Genomic DNA, 14,171 nt, shown 5'->3' with positions numbered 1-14,171 from the left:
GATAACAAAACACAACTGTGATAATTTTTTGTCATTATCATTTATTTACAACACAAATAACATGTACTTTAGGTTTAACAAAACATACAATAATATTCATAACCCTTTAAAGTTTCCAGATTTGAGGGCATTAATAATTAATGTATTTTATTAGTTTTGATCATCAATCATTTTATCTTTTTAGTATTCATAAAGAAGTTCAGAACCTATTTTTATAAAGCTTTTAAAGCAAATATAAAGTTATGCATTCTGCTACTACCTAAACAACTAAGAAAATATAAGCCCTCTGTTTTTGCATTCTCTATTAGAAACAAATGGACTTTATAAAGTTACACAACTTCCTACAACTGCAGACTCCATTATTTCAATCTTCCTTCAATCACAGATCTGTTCCCGTGTGTATGCTACTGTTTTCTACTGTTTTTGTTGGTTCTTGATTTTGTAGTCTGACAGGGCCGCCTTGATGGCATCTTCAGCAAGCACTAGAAATGTTATTAAATCATTAGAACACATTATGGATACTATTGTCTATATTATTATCAATAGTGATGTAAACTTTTTAGGTCAAACTAACAGACAAGATATAATAGGGTGATTCTCAAATGACGCGATTTAGGTATGTCCAAGCCATAAAATACATGAAATTGATAGTTTTATACCAGGATGTATTTTTTTTTGAATAATGTATCTTGTGACCGTTTTTATACATTAGTAATGTAATGTATAAATTTATAAAGAAAGCGACAATGATTTTTTAAAACTCAATATCATAAGTTCTTTGGCGCGTCCTTCACTTGATTTTATTTTTAGGTCAAGAAAAAAACACTTTTTAAAGTAAAATAAACTTATGATTTATATGTTATCATTATAACAGATACTTATGGTAACTGTAAATTAGGTTTCTATTCACTCTTAGGTTTAGTTTTCAAAAATATAACGCATTCAATTTTGTCCGAGAAAAAAAACTAACTTCTTTGGCGTAACGATACCGTCTTCGTACTCTGCGTTTAAACGATCACCGGACATAATCACCATGCGTCCCTCACCCTTCAGTCCCCCACTATCTTCGACCAGGAGTAGAGGAGCGTAAGTTTACGGAGTATGACGAAAAAATTTTTTTTTTGCGCCATAACGGGTTTTGGTCAGGTAAGTGCCTAATTTCTTCGATTGTTACTTTCATGCTATTATTTGTTTTTGTTGCATACATATTTTTGTCCACGTATGTCTATTTAAACAGTATGCATGTGTCACTAAGAGGTTCCAATTGTACATCAGCTTTCTGTTAAAATAATTTTTAAGTGATGATTTCTAATTTCGTTGGCAATAATTTCTTTGTATTTCTTTGGCATTCTGCGCCAACGAAATTAGTTTTGATACAAAGAAATTAGTATTGAGTATGAAACACCATTAATAACGCTAACTTTATGCATTCAATGTCTATTATGGTTAATTCTCTCATCATCATCAATAATTATCCAATGGACATAGGCCTCTCCCAAGGAGCGCCACAACACTCGGTTCTCGGCCTTCCTCATCCAACTACTACCGGCTACCTGCCTAAGGTCGTCAGTCCAGCGGGCAGGAGGGCGTCCCACGCTGCGGTTTCATATTTTGACAGCTATGTTGGTAACCTTAGTCCTCTGACGGATAACCTAATTTCTGATACGATCCATCAGGTTTCTATGGAGAGCCATAGCACGCTGAGCGACTTTAAATCGGTGGACCAGTCCTACCGTCAGTTTCCACGTCTCAGCAACATACGTCATCACTAGCTTCCAGCTAGCTAGTCTTCAGGCTCTGAGGAATGGACGAGGAGAATATGTGACGAAGTTTCCCGAATGCAGCCCAACCCAGTTGGATGCGCCTTGCAGCCTCCTTGTCCAAGTTGCTTCTGCCTAGCCGAATAGTCTGCCCAAGGTAGACATATTCATGCACAACTTCAATTGTTGCCTCACCAACGACGACCGGCTCCGGTTTCATGTGAGCATTGTACATGACTTTCGTCTTGTCCAAGTTCATACCGAGGCCTACACGTCGGGAAGCAGCATTTTTGCCACTTAGCATCCAGCTAAGTTCCTGCAGAGATTCTGCCATAATAACGATATCGTCCGCGAAGCGGAGGTGTGACATGTACTCGCCATTTATACATATGCCATGTCATTTCCAGTCCAACGTCTTAAAGACATCCAGTGAATTGGTGAACAGTTTCGGAGATATCACATCCCCCTGTCTCACTCCATGTTTCAGTTGGATAGGTCGTATCTTGTGGTCCTGTACTTGGACAGTCATAGTAGCGGCATTGTACAGACACCTCAACACCTCGATATAGCGCCAGTCAATTTGGCATCTCTGCAAGGATTCCAAAACTGCTTAGGTCTCGATGTAGTCGAAGGCTTTTTCATAGTCCACAAAGGCTAGATACAGAGGCTGATTATACTCTTCGGTCTTCTGTATAATCTACCTTACTGTGTGGATGTGGTCTATTGTACTAAAGCCTTTTTGAAACCCAGCCTGCTCCGGGTGCTGAAACTCGTCTAACTTTTGGGTAAGACCATTCGTGATAACCCTTGAGAACAGCTTGTATACATGGCTTAAAAGCGAGATCGGTCTATAGTTCTTCAGGAGGGTTTGGTCACCCTTCTGAAGAACTGTAGTTCTCTCTAGAAGCTGGTGTTGACAGCTCCAATTTGGTGCAGTGTAGGACGTAGGGTCGACTTCACCAGACATCTCTTCTCCAGCTTGAAGTTGATATTCAAAGTGCCTCGGAGAAGTCGGTGATCACTCCCAGTTTTAAACCTATTGATCACTGGGACATCTCTGAATATGTGCCGCTTGTCAGTCATAATGAAGTCTTTTTCGTTTTTCGTCCTACCATCGGGGCTTGCCCATGTCCACTTCCTCTGGGGCCGATTCTCAAAGAAAGAATTAATCAGAAAGAAAGCCCCTCCCTTTCCACGAAGTCTACAAGCATTTGGCCTCTCTGGTTTCTGATACCAAAGCCATGATGTCCTACCCTCGATTCGTCGCATTCTTGTACTCCCACTTTGGCGTTGAGGTCCCCCATCACAACGGTGTATTGGGTCCTAGCAGTACACGTGATGCCCTAGAGATATACTCGTATATTACTTCGACTTCTGTGTCAGAGTGTCCCGAGGTTGGTGCATATACCTGTACGACCTTCAAGGAATATATACCTCTCGGTTAGTTTAAGTACTAGGTACGCTACCCGATTTGACACACTGCTTCGTTGTTGACAAGGGTCTTGTTGGCGAGGAATCCTACGCCACCTTGGGACAGTTGGTCGCCCTCCTGATGGTAGAACATGTGGCCGGACTCCAGGGTTATCGTGTCCTCGTCCTCTTTACACTTTTTCATACCGGTGACGCTGCTGCCCATCGCCGGCCTATGGGATTTGGTGTAGCTGTTTTTGGATGGTTATACCACCATCATCCGGTCGCCAGAGCCTCATCTGTTATTTAGCAGAGTGCACCACGGGCAGGTGAGGTTGGCAATTGGTTCATTCGGATGTTGAGAACCCCTGCACCCTTACGTGATCAGGTAATTATGTTAAAAACAAATAAAGATATGCGTGATTTTTAGTTTTGTTGTGTATTATTTGCAATCTACGTATAAAACTAATTTCTTTAAAGTAATTTCTAATTTCTTTGTTCTTAAAACTAACTTCTTTGGGACCTTTTATAATTTCTTTGGTGTGTTTTCTAATTTCATTGGTGCCAATCTAATTTCATTGGCCCAAAATTGTTTAAAATCGCTGTAACTTTGAATCGGCTCGATAGATTTCAGGGCCAACAAGAGATAACTAAAGAGGTCTAAAGCCTCTACAATATGTGGGGTATAATATTCAAACAACATGAAAAAAAAAATGCGCCAAAGAAATTATGCTTTTGGAGCCGCTTTTGGAGAATCACCCAATAGTTGTGTCTTATTATGTTAATTAGCTCATCAACCAAGTGTAAACAAATATTAAAATTAGTAGCACCAAAACTCCAACTGAACAAACAAAGTAATAGGAAGGAACTTACTAGAACAGTGCAGTTTGACGGGAGGAAGAGACAGTTCCTTAGCTATGTCGGTATTCTTCAGCTTCAGGGCTTCGTCAACGGTTTTCCCTTTCACCCATTCTGTTGCCAGAGAGCTAGAAGCAATGGCCGAGCCGCATCCGAATGTTTTGAACTTCGCGTCGATAATTTTTCCATCGGCGTCGACTTTGATCTGAAGTTTCATGACATCTCCGCATGCGGGAGCCCCCACCAGGCCGGTGCCCACGTTCTTGTCCTTCTTATCCATAGAACCAACATTGCGAGGGTTCTCGTAGTGGTCTATAACCTGTAAATGTATGCAAAAATGTTATAACTCCGCTCGCTCGAATCGATAAACCTTGACATTGCACAACATCTTTTTTTACTTACATTAGCGTGATAAGAAGCGGTTTGCACACTGCTAAGCCCATTGAGGCTCACACATTTGCGTAAACTCGATACTCGTTGAAGAAAGGCCATTTTGTAGTTTTTAGAAATTTTATTTAATTTTATCGCAAAAACAACTCGAAGGAAGTCGCAATAAATTTTGACACCATACGAAAACGAAACTTAGCTTAACTGTCAAATGTCAATTTCCAATATTGGTCTGTGTTCATTTCCAGTGTAGCCAGTATTAGAACAAAATAAAACGTGAGATATTATCCGTTATTTTATGAATATTATGAATAAGTTTTTGTTTACATTTTAACAACGAAAGATGTCCGAGAGCGATCTGGCACGAACTGTCCCAAAAAACCGTGAACACTATCAGTTGCGGCTGACAGTCGCGTCCGCTAGTGTGTCATTGAACAGTGAAAACATAGAGTAAGTAATGATTTGTCAGATTGAAGTTAAGGAAACGTTTGAAACATCATATTTTTTTCACAATATCTAAGCGAACTTATGAAATCTACATAAAATACTAATACATGGTGCAAAACATAAAGTAATAATTTTATATTTCAAAATCGATGTCTTAAAAGTAATGGTTTAGTAAAATATGACATTCAAACATTTCAAAAATGTATTTGAAAGCCACGGAAGTCCTATGTTTGCACAATGTGTGTTCTAAACGTACATTTAGACAAGTTTTATTCTAGAATCACGGAATCATGACAATCGCCTTTAGAACGATAAATAAGTTGCTTGTGCCTGTCGCCGGCAACGTATTTTGCTTATTTCGTGCTCAATTAAGTACAGTGTAAGTAAATTTGATACACCTAACTTTTTTGGAAATAATTCTATTTTTAGTTGAATTATGTAACTGACCGGCCGGCTGTTTTTTTATTAGTTTTACATTGTTGACATTTTATGATGTAAATATTATTATTATTGTGTCAAAAGAACATCAGTATCACTATTTTTATCATAATTAGTAGGTACCTAATAGGTGTAGGTATCAGTAAATTAGCAGTGGCGTATCACCTAGGTACGTACGTATTGACCTTGACAATTTTAATTGTTATTTTAGTAAAATGGCTGATAATAACCCGGACTACAAGGCGGCTAAGTCCATCCATGAGTTCACAGTGAAGAACATTAAGGGAGAAGAAGTCAAGCTCGACGTTTACAAAGGTCATGTCTGCATCATCGTGAACGTTGCATCTCAGTGTGGCCTTACTGCAAACAACTACAAACAACTCAACGAGCTGTACGAAAAGTATGCCGAAAGCAATGGTAACATTTTTTGATGTTTTAAAAATCTTATTCTATTCTATTCTAACATATTCATACTCATAATGAGTGCGATATGGGGCAGGGGTGTTTTAATGTATTGTGCATGTTTGTGCAATAGTTAGGTAGGTACTGACTGACAAACCAAAATAAAACCCAAAAAAGTTGATAATGTTATCATCCTTTGCAACTTTTAGGACTTCGCATTTTGGCGTTCCCATGCAACCAATTTGCTGGACAAGAACCTGGAAACCCGGAGGAAATTGTTTGTTTCGCCTCAGAGAGGAAGGTCAAGTTCGACTTATTTGAGAAGATTGATGTTAACGGCGACAGCGCCCATCCCCTGTGGAAATTCTTAAAGGTAAACGATTTATTTATACGTCAATGATAATATAATTAAGGAAATGTGTAGGACATTGCACCATACTTTCTTATTTAACATATTTGTGTACAGTAAAGCAGATGAGTCAGAGACTTACAGTAAACTTAGAAAATGAAATGTACAAAAAACACCTTGGCTAATTTACCTTATTTTCAGCCAAACTAAAATACATTATTTGTTAAACATTTCTAATAAAACAACTTGATCTTAGGGGTCATCCATGAAAGATAGATGAGCTGAGGAATACCTAAAAATAAAAAAAACGAGCTTCTAAGAACCATGAACAAAATTTAAAAACACCTCAAATGTCACCAAAATATTTTGTATGTGACTCAAATCGATCATTAGATAAGTATCATATTGTTGGATCGATAGTACAGTCAGTTTTTCATGGTACTTATTATAGAATTTATCTTTGAATTGTAATCTAATCTCCATAAACAAACAATTCCCCTTTCTAATACTTACATGAAAATAATTATGAGTAGTACCTACATACTTATTGATTTGTTTCGGTTCAACCTTGAATGGAACTAGTGGTTAGTGGTTTTTCCACTCTAGTTTTATATGAATACTTTGCTCGGAAAATGACATAAGTATCGACCTTGATATAGGGTGATTTGCCTATCAAATATGAGTGAAACAAATAAAATTTGTCTTAAAACTCTTAAAACACTACCAATATTTATTAAAATTCATACATTATTTATAAACCTGTATAATAATAATAATTCTTTATTACACCAAAACATACTAAACTAATAATTACAAAAGACATGCAAGTAAAAAAGATAGGCAAACAAAAAAAAAAACAAAATATGTGACAAGATTTAGACCTATTTACACACATGTACACCCAGACCCAGTGTCTAGCAAATGGGCTGTCAATTTTATCTGCCAGAGTAGATAGGATGCTGTTCGGGCTACCACGAAACCTGCACATCAGTGATGCAATGCGTTTGCGCACAATAGCGTGAAATCCATGTAATTATACATTTACAGGTTTATAAATAATGTACCGTCAGGCAAAAAAAAGTGCCTAAATCTTCCAAAAACTAGGTACTTATGATTCAAAATGGTTGCTCTTATAAAAAAAAACTTATAAAAGGAACGATACCTCGGCTCATCTGTAACAAATCTGTAACTGACCTTAGTAGAATCTCATTAGACCCTGTTTCACAATGCCTCAATAGACTCTAATGAGAATGTAACACACACTCTAATGAGATTCTAGTAAGGTAAATATTTATATCTAGACATGATATCCAAGGGTCTCAATAATCTTTACTATAAAACCAATAAGCATTCCTGAAGAATAGAAGGCAAACTAACATAGAGTTGATGATAGGTGTGGACATAGTTATTGATTTTACAAATGATTTGTTCCACCTGTTTTATTTCTTTGAATCAAGCAAGGGTGAAACGCAATTGGAACTTCATCGATTTCAATAGTTAATTTACCTAACCTACTGACTCACTGAATCCAATTTTAAATTGAATCGATATTACCAGTGAGCTCGAAACCTACCACTGTTTTAAACTATCCAACTAGTAAACTTATCAAAATTACTATGAGTGGTCATAATATCACAATTTTTATCTTAATCACTTCTAATACCCTACCTGAGTGAACGATCCTATGAAGGTAAAATAATGTATTAGACATAATTCAATGTCGTTGCTCACTGCTCAGATATCTAAAATCCACAAAGGACTTTGTACCTACTAGGTAACTACCTAATTACCTACATCGTATTGTTCAATATTATGGATTGTCGTTTCATCTTTTCACGTTTATTTATTTTATGTTTTTCTTTTACATTTATAGTTCTGTGCCTCAGAGGTAAACAGTAATAAGTCCAAGATTTTTAGTCTCTTTTTTACACTTATGTGTTTGAGCTCATTCACGCGATCTCAATAGAGTAAAAAAAAGAGACTTATAAACTTGGACTTATTACTGTTTACCCCTGAGGTAAAGATTCTTTATCATATAGGTACCTAGAGGTTGTTCATGATTATTACATTTCTAAGCATTTTAATTGTGGGTAAAATGCCATCGTAAAGCCAATGTTGTAGAAGATTAGGCTTTGAACTATACCTCTACGTCCTTCCTAGTACAGCTACCCTTATTCAAAAGCTCAAGCGTAGGCACTACCACAATGTAAACGTATATATTACATAAAACAATACGACTTATTACCTATCAGTACATTAGTCTAGAGTCTAGTCTATCTAGTAAATATTTAACTTTATTTCCAGAACAAGCAAGGAGGCACTCTGGGGAACTTCATCAAATGGAACTTCACAAAGTTCATCGTTGACAAAGAGGGTGTCCCAGTAGAGAGGCATGGGCCTAACACCGACCCACTTGACTTAGTCAAGTCACTGGAGAAATACTGGTAGAGGGGACCAAACTACAAAATACATGTTAATTCTTAACATTCCTGGGTAATCCCGGTATCGTTCACACGTTCAATATTTATATTCTAAGTTAAAGTGTGTAAAAACGTTTATTTATGTTTTAAGGTCACTGAAATTAATAAAAAGTTTGTTAGTAAACAAGTGTTTGTATTTTATAGCATAACTCATGAAATCACATCGTGTCCAATACCCTATAAAAATATATACCACACGTAGATAACGAAGAAAAAGTGGAAAAATCACAATCACACGTAGGACACCACCGAATTATTAATTTAGATATACAATATTTTTTGCTACTACTATCAAAGTGTTCAGTTCATATTTTTAAAATGTCCATAAACTTAAAATATCGATAAAATATTTCATTTTAATGTACATCCCTAGATTAAGAGACATCAAATCGAGCATCAAATCCCTATTCTTTCTTGGTCTATGGATTTTTATCAATTGTCTATGAATTTCCATATTTACTCTGTGAACATAATACCAACCTTATAAAATAAAAATATGCTCTCTCACTTACACTTAGCAAGCACTGGTTAAGGATGAAAGAGACAAGTAATAATAAAACGAGGTGGCCTTAACTATTTTTAGCCAATCATAAGGCTTGTTTTCAAAAAAATCAGCGTCGTTCGTTGTAATCGGCTTGGCGGCGCTTCGTTTTTTGCTTGGCGTTGAGTTGATTCTGTGCCGTAGAGAAATTAATATTTTTATTTGTGTTTACATCGGTAATCGTGGTTAACTAAAGTTTATACAAGTGTATACCGTGTATTTGAATTTAAATATTCAATGAGAAGAAAAAATATACGTTTGTGACAGGTATTTATCCTGACAAGTGGTTGTTTTGTGTTGTGGTATTTTAGAAACTCAAATGTTAACGCGTTGTGTAATTGTTTTGTAGCACGATGTCGACTAGAAGTGGCCGTATTCGGCCGAGCGCCGTGGAGCTGAGTCCACCGAAAACACGCAAAGGAGTTTCGCCGCCGCGGTCTCCCGCCAGAACTCGCAAGACCTCGCCCCCCGCGCGGTCGCCCTCGCGCAAGTCGCCCTCCCGCAAGTCGCCTTCCCGCAAGCCCGCGTCGAAGTTTCCCGCCCGAAAATCCCCCTCAAGAACCACCAAAGAAGCCGAAACCGTTCCGAAGTCGCCCGCCAAACGAATCGCCATCAAAACTGATGTCGATGTCAAATTAGTGGACTTTGCCAAAGTAGACCTCACCCGCAGCACTAGAACTCGACGCTCGGAATATTCCATCAAAGACTACTCTTCCTTAGCTGACGAATATGCGTCAGGAGATAAAGTCAACGGCGTGGATTCGCTACTTAACTCTAAAGATGGGTACGGTGTGCGGAGTAGAAAACCCACTGAGGAGGTGGCTCCCCGCCGCTCCAGTCGACTGAAGGAGTTCATGGACAATGCTGAACGCAGCCTCAGCAAGTCTGTCAGCAAATCAGTCAGCCAGTCAATAGACACATACTCCGACGAGGAGGAGGATGATCTACGGAGAGGCAAATCACAGTCTGTGACAAGAAAACTGGCCACACCAATACGGGAGAGTGTCAGCAAGCTGGCCCAGATCAGCAGCCGCTGGGAGTTTGGTGGTAGAATAGGCTCAGCGGTTCTGATAGTGCTGCTGCCCGCTACAGTATTCTCTATATTAGTTTCATGCTCTAAATCTTGCACCGTCAAGGCTCTCACTGACATATCCATGTACAAAAGCATAATCTCCACAAACAGTTTATTGGCCTTAGCATTGATATCAGCACAATATGTCATACAAGCGGTGTTTGCCTGCCTTCCGATAATGGGAACAAAAGCAGAGAGAATGGATGATTCTGGGAAGAAGCACAATTTCAATGCCTTCTTTGCCAGTATTTGCACAATAACTTTACTATTTGCTTTGGATTTTACCAAAGTTATCAATGCTGATGACATATTGAAAAACTATGCTGCCCTGGCTGCTACCTCCTTTGCATATGCAGTCATTTTGTCAATTGTTTTGTTTTGGAAGAGCCGCAAGTTGGATGACAGTCTGCTGAACCCGTATGGAAACACTGGATATGTTGTGTACGACTACTGGATGGGAAGAGAAATACACCCTCACTTAAAACAACTTCATGTCAAACTATGGATTTCAAGAATCTGTAATATCAATGCTGTAAGTTATTTACTATGTATAAATAACTGTTACAAAGTTCATTGGCTTCTTTAAATTGCTTATCTGGTAAATGAAACACCAAAACTGATATTCTTACATAATACATTATTTAGTTCCACCCTATTAAATAATTATATTACACCCTGTAAAAAAACCCTGACATAGTAATAATTTGTGTTATTCCACATTTCAGCTGATCCTGTCAGTATTGATATTCAAGCACGGCATCCACATCCCAGCAACTACCACAGAAAACCTCAGTTTAGAGAACTACCAACAACTCCTCGGAAAAATACAATACAGGCCGAGCATTCTGCTCTTCTCAATGATGCAAATTGTGTACATTCTGAACTTTGTATTGAGGGAATATAAGGTCACTACTACATTCTTCTGGCAATCTGAAGGTGTTGGATACTTGCAGCTGGTATCCAGTGCCTTATATCCATTTGTCTTTACAACACTATCCAAGTTTGTTGTTGATAAAGGAATATCATTATCCACTAATACATTGATTGCCACTGTGGTCCTGTATGTGGCTGGCCTACTGATCATGCTTGTTAGCAACAACATCAAATATGAGTTCAGGAAAAATCCTCTACACCCCAGCTTGACTCGTAAGTATACCAATTTACGTTTTCAATCAACTTTATCCTCATGTACATAAGTTGTAGGTACTATCAGGGAATTCTTTCAGGGTGGCCTGCTTCAAAGCTTTAGATCTCATAGAATCCGGCGCGCCTTTTTACTATAAATACACTTGCTGGCAAGATATCTCATCTTTGCACAGAGATATGGTTTAAAATAGATTTCCCTGATGGTACATAGAATAAATGCTTTTAGTTAGTATTATCTATTACTAAAATGAATCGATTACGTTTCTCAATGTAAACTGTATCAATTCATTACGATAACTTGATACTATTACCTTGGTCACAGTGGACAGATCTCATTACACATTCAGTGTCGTGTCGTGATCAATATAACGCATTTACCTTAAACTGCATTTTAATCACCTTACTGATAATATAAATACAACTCATTGCATAATAATAGCCATTCTAATGAATATGCATGCTTTGTTCATCATAAATCGATTATAGGGCAAATGCAACATACCTATACCTACATATTTCCCAGGTCATTTCAAAGCAAAATATAAAAATTTAAACTAATATTTTCAGATCTGGACTCCATGCCAACGTTCCACGGGAAGAAACTGCTTGTGTCAAACTTATGGGGCATTGTGCGCCATCCCAACTATGCAGGCGACATTATGATCCATATTGCCCTGGCGGTACCTGGTATTGTTGCGAAGGAGCCAGTGGCGGCTGCTCCGGTCGTGCTAGCGATTGTCGCCCTTCTGTACAGAGCCTGCAGAGACCACTTGAGGTGTAAACGACGCTACGGGGCGGCGTGGCAAAGGTATTGTAAGCGAGTGCCTTCTGTTCTTATACCTAAGATACTTTAAAAGTTTTAACCCATGTGGGTAATTCTATTTAGCATTGAGGTGATAGGTATATCGGCTCAACTTGAATATAATATTATATAGGTACTTAGTAGTTAGAGTTGATGTAGTTTATGAATTTCATGAATATGATGATAAACCACTCTAAGATAACAACATTTTTATGACACCATGTGATGTGGATTTGACGAAAAGGCAAGAAAGTGTAATTATAAGTAATGTGCGTGTGTTATTTGTGATGAGAATAGCAAATTAAACACATGCTGAGTCTTTAAATAAATCATGTCACTGGATACTGCACATATGGCACAAACTTAGCGCACTTTGAGTTCGTGCTTAATCTTTAATCTCGAATATTTTCAAGATGTAGTTTATAGTATAGTTAGACAAATTTGGAGTTTTATTAGTTAAAATATAGGATCTAATAATGTAATAAAATTAGTTTGGTTGCGGTTGCGAATAGTTTTAACTAAGTAGCTCATCTTCGATCTAAATACAGTTTAAATCATGATCTCAAAGGAGATTATTTTATTAAAGTAATCAAGTACCCAATTCAAATAATAACCACTGGACAAAGTATAGGAAAGGAGCTCTCTATAAAATTAATTTATATACCTAATTATAGGTAACTCAAAATTTTACCTAGCAATAAAAGACATTAGACTTACTTTTTAAGGAGTTGTAGTAATTATTGTATCTACCTAGTTTATTTTATGACTATGAATGATTTTAAATTTAGGCAGCGTTCCCACTACGCCGGACCGGCAGATCTGCCGCGCCGGTAAATCTGCCGGAAGAGCTAGTGGCTGTACAATTTATATGAAGCTATTCACATTATCCCGGGTCCGGCATTTTTGCCGAGCCCGGCATTTCTACCGAACGTTTTGTCACTACGAATCTCCGGTAGAACGACCGGGCCCGGAGTAATGTGAACGAGTTTGTGCCGGTATCTGTCCTCCGCTCGCCCCGCTCGTGCTCCCCTCGCCCCCGCGCGCAGGTCCAAATTCAACTGAAGACTGTCTGAATTTCTTCCGGGATCCGATGTAATGTGAACACTCTGTCCGGTGTCCGGTTTTCGGCAGATCTGCCGGTCCGGCGTAGTGGGAACGCTGCCTTAAGGTTTCTCAGCAAGTACAAAATTGAAAATGTGAACAAACTTTTAAGAAAGCTGTCGCACTAACTTTTCCAATTCGAAATTAAGCACACAATCCTCTCATATCATTATAAATAATTATAGATAAAGCATATAAAGCTGGTGTTAATAACTTAAATCTACGATTTTAAATGTACGTTTTTTCCAAAGGCCCATGTTTAATTTCTCTCTCATATGTGCACTTTTTGTTAATCATAATTTCCATGGCTACGGCGCTGACATGTACCAATGAGTTCTTTTAACTTAAGTACAATGTATACCATCGCTCTTTCGGTGAAGGAAAACATCGTGAGGAAACCTACATATCTAGATTTAGCACATCTAGATATGTGAACCCACCAACCCGCAGTGGACCAGCGTGGTGGGAAATGGTCCAAGCTTAGGAAGGCAGTTTAGGCCTTGGGGATATGCACAAAGGTTCCACTCGAGAGAGCCAGGTGCAGGTACTTACACCCCCACAGAGAATAGAATAGAATAGAATTCCATGGCTACTCTGTATCTGAATAACTACTTTGACATATATTTGAGTCCGGAAATAACAAAATATGGAACCAGCCTTATGTTAATATGTTAAAAAATAGACGACACGAATGCTTGACTGCAATCAGTTGAATGAACTCTTGATTGTTGCTAACCATTCTGTCCATTTGTAGTTTGTTTCGGTCAATAAAAAAGATCTAAACTGCTTTATGATGCATTTATTTATGAGGCTCTTAGTCGTTAGAAATAAAATAACCATAGCAGGATAAATTATAATTACTTATTAGTATTTAGCTTTTGGTAGTTAAATATTGTTAATATTGTAATCAAGTTATGGTTACCCTCACGACCATTAGCCCCATAGATTTTTAAATAAATTTGTATTTAATCAATCACA

The 14,171-nt window shown here is 37.8% G+C and overlaps 3 protein-coding genes across 3 annotated transcripts; 2 read left to right on the top strand and 1 right to left on the bottom strand.

Annotated features, from left to right (window-relative positions):
- Nucleotides 1–21: 21 nt before the first annotated feature.
- Nucleotides 22–4,613, bottom strand: LOC105389053 (iron-sulfur cluster assembly scaffold protein IscU). Its single transcript, XM_011560110.3, has 3 exons — nucleotides 4,431–4,613; nucleotides 4,044–4,347; nucleotides 22–482 (listed from the first exon to the last, which is right to left on the bottom strand). Exons 1-3 carry the CDS (start codon nucleotides 4,518–4,520, stop codon nucleotides 415–417), a joined length of 462 nt encoding a protein of 153 aa, XP_011558412.1. The 5' UTR covers nucleotides 4,521–4,613; the 3' UTR covers nucleotides 22–414.
- Nucleotides 4,614–5,082: 469 nt separating this feature from the next.
- LOC105396022 (probable phospholipid hydroperoxide glutathione peroxidase) lies at nucleotides 5,083–8,655 on the top strand. Its single transcript, XM_011568007.3, has 4 exons — nucleotides 5,083–5,241; nucleotides 5,512–5,717; nucleotides 5,912–6,075; nucleotides 8,356–8,655. Exons 1-4 carry the CDS (start codon nucleotides 5,153–5,155, stop codon nucleotides 8,497–8,499), a joined length of 603 nt encoding a protein of 200 aa, XP_011566309.3. The 5' UTR covers nucleotides 5,083–5,152; the 3' UTR covers nucleotides 8,500–8,655.
- A 342-nt stretch (nucleotides 8,656–8,997) lies between these two features.
- LOC105389055 (delta(14)-sterol reductase TM7SF2) lies at nucleotides 8,998–12,873 on the top strand. Its single transcript, XM_011560114.3, has 4 exons — nucleotides 8,998–9,339; nucleotides 9,422–10,676; nucleotides 10,870–11,290; nucleotides 11,858–12,873. Exons 2-4 carry the CDS (start codon nucleotides 9,426–9,428, stop codon nucleotides 12,142–12,144), a joined length of 1,959 nt encoding a protein of 652 aa, XP_011558416.3. The 5' UTR covers nucleotides 8,998–9,339; nucleotides 9,422–9,425; the 3' UTR covers nucleotides 12,145–12,873.
- The last annotated feature ends 1,298 nt before the right edge of the window (nucleotides 12,874–14,171 follow it).

The sequence above is a fragment of the Plutella xylostella genome, chromosome 23 (genome assembly GCF_932276165.1).
Source record: "Plutella xylostella chromosome 23, ilPluXylo3.1, whole genome shotgun sequence".
Classification (NCBI taxonomy): Eukaryota; Metazoa; Arthropoda; class Insecta; order Lepidoptera; family Plutellidae; genus Plutella; species Plutella xylostella.
Note: the sequence above shows the minus strand (reverse complement) of the source record. Positions and strands in the feature narration are given on the sequence as shown.